Source organism: Centroberyx affinis, unplaced genomic scaffold (assembly GCF_046629955.1).
Source record: "Centroberyx affinis isolate AG114_WGS23_722 - 3 ecotype Tasmania unplaced genomic scaffold, CSIRO-AGI_Caff_v1 ptg000623l_1, whole genome shotgun sequence".
In the NCBI taxonomy this organism is placed as follows: domain Eukaryota; kingdom Metazoa; phylum Chordata; class Actinopteri; order Beryciformes; family Berycidae; genus Centroberyx; species Centroberyx affinis.
In genome coordinates, this window is record NW_027279252.1 from 105657 (window position 1) to 116548 (window position 10892).

General features: G+C 42.9%; 1 protein-coding gene across 3 annotated transcripts; it reads right to left on the reverse strand.

Annotated features, from left to right (window-relative positions):
• Window positions 1-843: 843 nt before the first annotated feature.
• pecam1a (platelet and endothelial cell adhesion molecule 1a) lies at window positions 844-8262 on the reverse strand. Of its 3 annotated transcripts, XM_071518729.1 has the most exons (15): window positions 8132-8262; window positions 7981-8004; window positions 6795-7088; window positions 6336-6632; window positions 5979-6239; window positions 5550-5831; window positions 4741-5040; window positions 4226-4510; window positions 3640-3772; window positions 3444-3511; window positions 3210-3263; window positions 2939-3028; window positions 2320-2376; window positions 1699-1721; window positions 844-1175 (listed from the first exon to the last, which is right to left on the reverse strand). In XM_071518729.1, exons 1-15 carry the CDS (start codon window positions 8184-8186, stop codon window positions 1005-1007), a joined length of 2394 nt encoding a protein of 797 aa, XP_071374830.1. In that variant the 5' UTR covers window positions 8187-8262; the 3' UTR covers window positions 844-1004. The 3 variants fall into 3 exon arrangements, 2 of the variants coding, with proteins under 2 accessions (XP_071374830.1, XP_071374831.1); XR_011695085.1 differs by lacking the exons at window positions 844-1175; window positions 1699-1721; window positions 2320-2376 and having other exon boundaries at window positions 2953-3028; window positions 3444-3507; XM_071518730.1 differs by lacking the exons at window positions 844-1175; window positions 1699-1721; window positions 2320-2376 and having other exon boundaries at window positions 2968-3071.
• Window positions 8263-10892: the final 2630 nt, after the last annotated feature.

Here is a 10892-nt window from a genome sequence, read left to right on the forward strand (position 1 = left end):
GCCCTTGAGTTTGGAAAGGCAATACTGCTAATTGTAACACAATGGCTATTATGTATATACACTGTGTCACTATGTGGGTGTAATGTCTTGAGAAAGGTCAAAGGACCGAAACATCAGCAGTAAAGTACAGATATGATCTGTGTGTGCAGGAATCTATGTTTTTAGTAAAGCCTCCCTATATGATTGTGTTATATGTGTTATATGTCATATGATATATCAGCTAGGTGCCTCCTGCTGTCTGGGTCAATATAAATGAATATTAATATAGCCTCTGGTATTATGTGTCTGAGTTTCATACCTTTCAGCTGGCCCACAATTCCTTGCAGAGACTTTGATGTCATCAGTTTGGTTTTACATTGTCCTGTGTAACACTCTGTCTTACTATCAGAATCAATGACAAGTTCATATGCCATGTATATGACATGCATGGGGACCTTGATTCGGCTCACGTTATGTCATTCAGACATCAGGGAATGGAAAGTGAAACTGATATGACCCAATGCTGTAACAACACAGTGAAAGCCCTCCTCACATTAGAGGGGATCACAGCCAGATGGCATAAAGTTTCCATGCAGCAGAACCAAAAGGCTGTCCTCTAGTGGTTTAAACAGACAGCACTGATTCCAGTCCTGTCCTCACTACTCTGCGGGCTTCAAAGACCTCTATCCCTATCCAGTATCTGTCACCTCTGCCACCAGTGGAAGGATATACATTTGAATGCCCTTTCCTTTGGGTCACAGCACACATCCTCTCTGTGTTCTCAGGGCAAGAACACTGTCACTTACTGAGGAAAGGAGACTCGCTAAACAAAAGCATTTTTATTTGCCCGTCTTCAAAGGCAAAACAAGTGAATTTACAGTGTGCAACAATTTTTGCATAGTGTTAAAAAAACAAAACAAAACTGCTTAGGGGCTTTCATGTAGTTAAAGTCTTTCAGTGAAAAAAAGTCTCCAGCTGCGTAAATGAGCTGGATAAATTAGGGAATAAATATTCTTGGTAGCTGGTTAAGAGTTTGGCGTTGGCTCATTATTGCATTCCCCTTGGTCAGCAGGGTCAATGTCATCAATGTCATCGATGTCATCAATGTGGTCATCCTGGACGCCGGGGTCACCGTGGTCATCATGGTTACAGTGGTCGTTATCGTGATTCAGCTGGGCATATTCAACTGACCCCTGCTGAGAGAGAGAGAGAGAGAGAGAGAGAGAGAGCAGAAATCTGAGTGTGAAGAAAGAATAAGAGCTCTGATATGAACTGGTAGTCAGAAGCCGACACCGGTTGTGTGGCTGCTACATGACAGCGATGCCTGTATCTATCTGTGTGACAGACAGGGGAACAGTGACAGCTCTAATGTTGCTGCAGTGTAAGCAATCAGTCTTACATTGGCATTTCGTGGTGAGACAAAACAAAATCTGTCACAGCTCAAAGACAGTGTTTTATATTACTTGGAATATAGTGCTTTATATTACCTGTCTACAAACAATAAAAACTGATTCCACAGGGTTTCCGTTTATTGTATTGTGTCTCTCCGTGAGATGTCTCTCTAAGCAAAGACACAACAGATTAATGAGTGCGTGTGTGTGTGTGTGTGTGTGTGTGTGTGTGTGTTTGTGTGTGTATGCAACACATGCTTGTATGCGTGTGCATGTAAAGGTGTGTGTTTATGGAAATGTCAGTGTGTGAGCGTGTTGCTTTACTTACACCATCAGCCTGTTCTGAAGCACCTGCAAAAACAAAGCCAGAGGACAAGCTCAGGAAACGAAGGGAGTAAGATGATTAGAGGTCAGCACCCAACAGAACCCAGCCAAACCTGGGGGCTTATCACACCACACACACGCACTAATATGTAAGTGCTAATAAACTGTTTCCCTACAAGCAAGTCTATTGTTTGGCACATGGTGGCAAACCCAAGCCCGTTATTGTGTTCTCCTTCCCTCATGCTGCATCATTGTTTGATACCAATACCGCTGACATTTAGCCTATGAGGACTCAACAATGGACAAAATGGCGGGCGGGCGGCTTCCCCCCCCGCCCCGAGAGTATCAAACAATAGGGCATGTTGCTCACTTAACCGAACGGATGCACTCCCTGTTTGGCTCTGATTGTTAGAACAGGAAGTTCCCTTTGACGAAGGCGGGAAGTGGACACCTGGCGACGGGGCCTTCTGCTTTAATGGGACATTCTTTCGCTAACAATGCAGATGTTTACAGTCGGGGCCGATCCTGTTTCCTGGCGCATTTTTTAAACACCAGCAAGCGAGCCTGTTTCTCTCGCTGTGTAACGTCAGCATGGTTTGAGTGCGGAACAGGATGTTAGTCGTACCTTGCTTGGAGTTCCGTACTTCGCTGTACACCATGTCTGTGCCCTTCTTCGCCGGGACTGGCATGGGACAAACACACATCAGCACATAATCCTTCCAGACATGTTTAAGGTCAAATTGATGCAGATTTACTATGTTTAACAACTGTGATAAGTAAGGGTGGAAGTAACTAATTACATTTACTCATGTTACTGCAATTGAGTGATTTTACTTTTACTTAGGTAGGTTTTTATTGAAATATTGTACTTCACTACATTTTAAATCACATCCATTACAGAGTACACATTTTGTGGCTCTCTATCAGCATCAGAAACTGGACAGACATAAACTGACAAATAGTGGAGCCATTCACAATGAGAAGAGTAATGTGGCTTTACTTTGTTTGTACACTTTATTTTGTCATTTCTAATTTTTCCAATTAAAAGACATCGTTTTAGAATTGAATGGGAAAAATCACATGTTCTCTTTCCTATAAAGTAACTCAGTAACTTTTAAATGAGCTACAAGTAACAATACTTTTACTTGAGTAGGACAATCTAGTACTTTTTCCACCACTGGTGATATGATTATACACTCTCTAGAAACATGAATATTCAGCCTGTTAAAAAGGGGCAGCCTCACCTCTGCTAGGGTCTATCTGTTTGATCTGGACCTCTGTGTATTGTGTCTCTGGTTCCTCTGGAGAGGCCACACTGTTCTGGTCATCAGACTCTGCAGCACAATAGCCAGCGTCAACAAAGCTGAACTTCATAACCTTTCAGATGATTTTAAATGAAATAGAATTGCAATTAAATAAAATAGCATTCAATTAAATAATCAATAAATGAGTACTCTTTTGTTTGCTTTACATCTGGATTGAATTAAAAACTGGCAGTCTATACACACTACTCACCAGAGCCGGATACATGTTCACTCCAGACACTCCTTCCCATCACTCCTGGAGTGACTGCACAGAGAGGACAAAAAGTCTCCATTTTAATAGCTTTTTTTGAAGGGGGGGTCAATCCATTCTCCTACACCGGCTGTTTCCATTGGTGCTTTAATTTATTTGATATTTGCTAATATATTTGCCATGCAGTAGACTTTGTCACATGGAAACTGTTGGTATCAGTATAGTAGACTTTACCATTGGCAGCCTCATTGACCTCTGCCTGGGTGAGGCTTAGCCGCTCTGCTTTGGTGCTGGCTGACTTCCTAAGAGAGGGTGGACATTAAACACAATCAGCACTTTATAACAGGAAACTGGTATGGGCGTTGCCATATCACATTACTTTACCTTGAAAACACTGATGTTTGATAAGAATATGGGAGAGCTTACTCACACAGACAGCTCACGTGTTCTGCCTCTCTTAAATGGTAGAAGGCCTTTTTTAATGAGGATAACAAGGACGAGGGCCAGTGTGAGCAGGATGCAGAAGACTGCTATAAGACCTTTCTTCCAGCCAGCCAACTTCACTGTATAATACATTCAAGTTAAAACAATGAATGAATATGAATTAATTCATATTAAAACATTAAAACAAATGAAGTCACATTAAAAAAACCTTTTCTGCTTAACTCTGCTTATTTACCTCGCACTTCAAGGTATACATATGATGACTTTTAAATCTATTGTGAGGGTGCTGTAGTTACGACCCTTTCACCCCTTTCTATTGGCTGCATGTGATGTTGATGATGCAGGAATTTAAGTTTATTCTACAGTTCCTCTCACTATAAGGATAAGTGTGTCAGTTCAACGCCTAAAATGTAAATGAATGCAAATGCCATTTGAGAGCAACTACTCTATTTTTCTTGAGTACCATTCCTTTAGCTCTCTCTCTCTCTCTCTCTCTCACACACACACACACACACACACACACACACACACAACCATCATCATCACCACTAACATTTAAGGATAAAACGCACCTCCAACCGTGACAGGAAAACTTTTGATTTCGTTGGCTTGGTTGCTGCTTAGACAATAGTATTTCCCTCCATCCTCTCTGCTGACGCCTTTGATGATGTGGGATCCTTTCAGCCCAGGGGGGATCTGGGAAGCAAGAGCGCCGTCTTTGTCGGTACCAGTGCGGTACCAGGTGAAGTTGATGGGAGGGGTGCCTCTCTCAACAGTGCAGACAAGAGTCAAGTCCTGCCCTTCAGAGACGCCCCCCATGTTGGGGTACATGGTCAGGATTGGCTTCGACACAGGCTCTGTAGGGGGTAAAACACATGTTAGCAAATCCTGCCTTGTCACATGTTCCATTATTTTTTACCTCCAGAAGCAGCATAGTCCTAAATAGTGGAGGTCTGAGACAGAGATAATGTCTACGTTTGCAAAGCTACTTTCTGCTTTTGACTTGCAGTATCTCATAATACAAATCTACAATCTCTTATATTAATGTGATTGAATACATTGTTGTTATCCCTGTGTCACACCACACCTATGATGTTGGTCGTGCGTAGCAGCTGCTGGTCTGAGCTTGTCATTGGGAGGTTGAATTCATTATTCCTCGCGTGGCAGAGGAAGTTGCGGATATCTGAGCTCCTCTGGATGGCTGAGGTGTTGAAAAGGGCCTGGTCTCCCGGCCTGCTCACCACCCTGAAGTCAGGCTGTCTTTTGGGGCCATGCAGGGTGTAGGTGATGGGCAGACTGCCACTCTCACTGTGGCAGCGCAGCAGGAAGGGCTTTCCCAACACCAGCGTACCCCCAACCACACTCAGGACGGGTTGAGAAACGGGAACTGGGGGTAAGATGTGATAAGATAAGATAAGATAAGATTACGATACAATACGATACGGTAAGATAAGATACAATAAGATAAATACTTTGGGAAATTGGGTCATTGCAGCAGCAAGGAATGGGATAGAGATAAAAATACTATAAGAAGAATAAATAATAAATAATAATAAAGAATAAAGATACAGCATTTTCATCATGCTAATATAATGCTTCTATTGGCTAAATGAATTCTCACCATGTTGACTATTGACAAATTTATAAATTCAGATGCGTGCAGATGTCCAGTGCAAGAGTACATACGCAAGGCGTGTGTAAATGTGCAGCATTGGTTAAATACATGATCAAATTTACAGAGCAGATGTGCAAATGTGCATCGTTAGCTTGTCACATTATTTCACAAGTTAGTGAAAGCGGAAAGACAAATAGATGAAAAAAATATAGAGGAGTGCTGTGAGTTGGATGCGAGCCCAAAGATCAACCAATTGTATTTTCATGCATTTCATGACTCACCTTTGGCCTTAACAACAAGTGTTGTACTCTCTTTTATAAAACTGTTACTCTGAGTAACAGCCTGGGCTTTACATGTGTAGTTGCCATTTTGGGAAGAGTGTGCAACTGCGCGGTATGTGTCCGTATTGGACAGTTTGACGTGATCTTTGTAGATGGAGAACCGTATGGTTTCATTGTTGATCCTCTCAGGAGAGAAACTGGACACAGAGCAAGTCACTTTGAAGCGTTTGCCCTCAAATATGTCTATGGGCTCCACTGTCAGCTGTGGCTTTGAAAACAGCTCTGTTGGGTTCAGACAGCAAAAGTCAAGTATTATGCAATGGGTATTTGATTTTATTTTGAACACAGATAAGTAGATCAAACGCTACTTAATGCAGTAAACAAAATCCTATTAGACATTTCAAAAATCAGGGGATATCCAGTTCTTGCCTTTGACTGTGACTGTTTGATAGGTTTCTTTCTGCACGCTGCCCCACTCTGCCTTGCACACAAGCTCCCCAGAGTCTCCTGCTTGTGCCGTGTATCGGTGATTGAGGCTCACAGAGGCTTTCTTGAGGACCCTCCTGTCTTTAGTCAGGAACACGTCAACGTTTCTTGGTGGGCTCACCACTTTACAGACCACCTCGATGATGTCACCTTCATAGACTGTTGTGGAGGGCAACACATTCATGGTAGGGGAGATGTAGAGTCCTGCAAGACACAACACAAAATACTGAATTAATTACACACGCTTGTTAAAGCAATCTGACCTTTTCCTGGTGACGTTACAGCTCTTCATCTAATCACCTTTGACAATCACTTGAATCTTGTTGCTGCTGTTGGAGCGTCCGGCCTTGGTAAGCATGGGGATCTCATAGTCACAGTACAGGAAGCTGTCTCCAGCCTGCCTCAGGACCAGCTTGGTCTCAGATGAGTTCCCACTGGGACCCACCTGCTTGATCTCCTGAGGCGGCCCAGTTCTGAATTCCTGGTAAAAGTGGAAGATCAGGGATCCTTTCTCCTCAGGAGCACTGCAGGTGGCTATGAGCTCCTCACTCTCAAAGAATGTAGTCTGACTGAGCTGCAGCACAGGGGTCTGCAGGCCTTCATGGGAAGAGGAGAGACAATGCCCATAAAGAGTGGAGAGTAGAGCCATCAACATATCTACTATGTACTGATATCATGCTGTCAAAAAGACCAACTAAAAACCATAGAAAGAGCGTGAAATGTTTAATCTTGGAAACAAGGTGTTATCTTCAGCTGTACCTGTGACGGTGAGTGTTTGGTGGATGCTGGTTCTGCTCTTTTTCCCGACCTCGACCAGACACTCGTAGGCCCCAGAGTCGGCCGCCCTGGCTGGGGCAAGTTCATACAGGGCTACGGTGTCTCTGGTGGTAAAGGAGTGGACAGGGACGTCGTACCGTAGGAACTGGAAGCTATGTGTCAGCTGGAGGACGGGGTCATGACTGACGCTGACCTCGCAGCGCAGGGTCACCGGTGTTCCGCTCTCTACTTTTGTGCTGGGTTGGATTGTGAAGACAGCGTTGTCTATGGTGTATACTGTATGCCACAATGTCACACAGACACACACAGAAGCACACACACAAACATGCACACATATCCAAAAGAGGGTTATTAGGATTGCATGTCTCACTTGTGTAAAACCAACATCAGGGACTGAGCCAACGCTACACTACATGAGTCAGGGTCTATTATTCTCTCCACAATACAGGTGAAGTCTGGAGGAAGGCCCTCCCTGGGCCCCACTGCACTGCACAGTAAGCAGGAGCTGCTGCAGGAAGGAAAAAGCTTTAACAAATACCGGCTGACCTTCCCCTTCCCCTGGGAGAGCTGTGTTGATTTATCCCAGCTTCTGCTCTCACTCAGCAACAACAACACAATGTAACCAGGCTGAACAGCTATGAAACAATCATTTAGTCCACATCCTCCTAGTAATGCTTCTAGCTAGGGCACCTGGCTCAGTGATGTAGAGGAGCTGAGGCAGTGAAATGAACCAAAAACACTTCCACTATTGCAATTTAAAAAAAACCCACCAAATCCCTCTACAGCCACCCAGCCAAGAGCTCCAAATACAGAAAAGCTCAAAGAAATGTCATTCTACTACACCCTACTTCCTCTTGGTTGAAAGACAGAGAGAAGAAAGTTTGGGAGATTCATTCACATACTGATGTGAACTCCACTATGACAACTAAAAATAGCTTCAATAAATCTCACTACAGACATGAAAATGTAGGAGACCAAGAGTGCACAATACAATGCCGATTTACTGCAAAAAATAACTCTCTCTGTAGATGTATAATGTAAAATTAGCCTTCTTGTCTAATACAGCGAGGACCACTAACCTCAAACGCCACCCTGGAAAAACTACAGCTCTCTAGACCAATTATTAAAGAATTGTCAAATGCATAATGCAGTTGCATCTTATACTTACATGACTGACCTCTGGCACATTGCCCTGTGTTTGAAGAAAAGCAGAGGAAAAGAGAGGAAAAAAACACAAAAACACAAAAAGTGAGAATCAGGGGAATAGGTTAAACTGAAGAAACAGCTATCCTTGAAGTAGCAGAGTGGTGGGTCCTTACAGAAGTGCAGCAGACTGGTGAGAAGCAGCAGCAGGTAGGGGGGTCTGGAGTCCATCCTGAGTGACGGTAGTTCACTGCTGTGAGATTAAGACGCAGCTTCAGAGGGACGAGGAGACAGAGGCCAGAAGGACAGGGTACAGGGCTGGGCCATAGAGAAGGAGAGGTGGAGTGAGTGGAAGGAGAATTCAGGATATGAAACCATGTCGCATATCCTGTGTGTGTGTGTGTGTGTGGGTGGGTGGGTGGTAAGAGGGAGGCGTTCTTCGTCTTATCACACACCCTCCTTGCGTTGCTTGATTGACCAGGAAATGGCTGCTGCTTCCTCAGGATTGGAGTATATAAACGGAGGAGAGTTTTCAACAAGAATGAATGGCCTCGGTGGCCCTCAGACCTGGAAACCTGCTCAGCTCTGTCTCAGCATGGAGCCAGTCAGGGATTTATGGGTAATGTTTATATAGCAAAACAACTTAGGATGGACGACAACCGTCTTCAGCTATGCTCTTTAATGATTTCAGCAGTGCATGGCTAGACATATGGTAATATTACAGTTATGTCAGTCATTACACCAGTCTCAGTCTCGCTCACTTAGAGAAGCAAACACCAAAGCATTAAGCATTATGCAAGAATCTAAAGGCCATGCTCCACTTTGCTCGGCCCCTCAGCTCACCACTCAAATCTTCAATACCGCCTGCTGTTCTTCTCCAAACTGAACCACAGGGATGCCTACTGAATCATTATGAATATTGCTAGAAATAATGACAGAAATAATTGACAATGACCATTCTGAAACAGTGTTTTGACAAACACGACCAACACAACCACCTTATACTCCATACTGACCTTGGAATCAGCTCTCCAGTACTCACTCAGTACGCTCGCCTCTTGTCAAACTTGTGAGACGAAACTGTGATTGAGCTGCTGAATAATTTATAGGATACACACTAAGATCTTAGCAATTGCCAAGTTTCAACTGCAGGCTGTGTAGTCATGATTTATAGATGATTGGCATGTCCAATAAAAATCACCAAGTATTTGGGGGATTTGGGGAGACTTATACACAACACAAGGGAATGTCTCACTAAATGATTATGGCTACAACTTGGGATCTCAAACCTTCAGTCAGTCTACAATCCAGTCAATGAGAAAGTTAGACCTGAGTATATAGCCTTTATATTGTTGGACCAGTGTAGGTAAAATCTCAGTACAAATATTGAAGTCGTCATGGTTGTGTTTTGATGCTCCCCATCAAACAAAAAGCCTTGGGCTATGGATTTCCTCTGGGGAATTTAGTCACTCCACTCCACTCCTGTTTTTCTCACAGTATCACTGGTATATGGGGTGGAATGACAATGTCACACACTGTGCTTCATTATTTCCTTTTGGTATCTTTCCTCTGTCATAGATTCACATGTCTGCAAAAGTATTATTAATTCTAAAGAGTTGGTTGAATTTTTAATACTAAAGCATATGCAATACTGTGCAAAGATTTACTTGCAATATTTAACTCCGGCCACTGAGAGGTGCTGAAGCTTAACAGAGGAAAGTGGCTTGAAAAGCCACATGGTCTGCTCTGCAGCTTTATCTGCATAATGCTCCCTTTCATTTGTGCTCCTTTGTGTAAACAACATAAACATTTTCAGGCTGTGCAGAGGTGCACTTTATCTTCTACAGACTTGATATAGAGGCGGTGCAGAAGCCATGTTGCGAGATTCCAACACAACTGCCTAGTCTGACTTGCTGCTGTCAACACTGCAAACATGGTCACCTTTTCTTGTGTGGCTGGCTGTTCCAATACGGAAGGAAAAACAGCAGAGAGGAAATCATTTTATGGAGTTCCGAAAATTGTTGCACATCAAGGAGAAAAAACAATTATCAGTAAAAAGAAAACGACTATGGATTGCCTCAATCAATAGCAAAGATGAGGAGGCAGACAGAAACAAACCAGTAGGCTACAGGATCTGCTCAGATCAGTTCATATCTGGTGAGTCATTTTAAATAGCTATAGCTTTCCAAATAATGCTTGCTATCCAAGTAAGAGTCAACAAGAAATCTTACTCAACTCAAAGAACAAAATGTCTGAATGATTGCTAGCATACACAGTGCCATCTACTGCTTTTATTGCTTAGCAACACAAAAGAAGCAACACAGATTTGTCTACAAAGCTGTTGATTTACCTATAGAGTGGTTAGTTAGCCATTTTGTTAGCAACTTACTTTATAAAACCTTCAAAATTCACAAATGGGATGTTTAATGGTTTATTTTATCTCACAGAAAGAAATGTGAAAACTTTCTTAAGCTTGTTTTCTACCACAGACCTTATTTTATTTAACAAAAAACCCGTTCAAATTATAACACTTTTCAGCCGAGGGAACCCATGGCTCAGAAATGCTAACTCACTTCTGAGTTTAGGACTTAAAACTGGACCGCTCTAGCATTAACTAGCTTAGCTAGCTACCTAGCAAGATTGGTAATTAAGTCTAAGGCATTAGTATCATATGACTGCAACGTCCCTAAACTTGCTATTTTTACTTAACACCATCAGATAACACTTTAAATAATATGAAAGGCAAATTGAAATGGATGTCATAAAATTGCTTATGAAGTGTTTTATGTTCATGTAGTGGGCCTCGATAACCTCCAACTGGGCATTGGGTATGGTTGCTACGGTATTTATCATGCTACAAAGGGCCCATTGCAGGACGTAGTCTGACCCTTGCAGTCCTTCCTCAGTTCACTGGCTCTGCCTGGCTCCTGCCTGTAG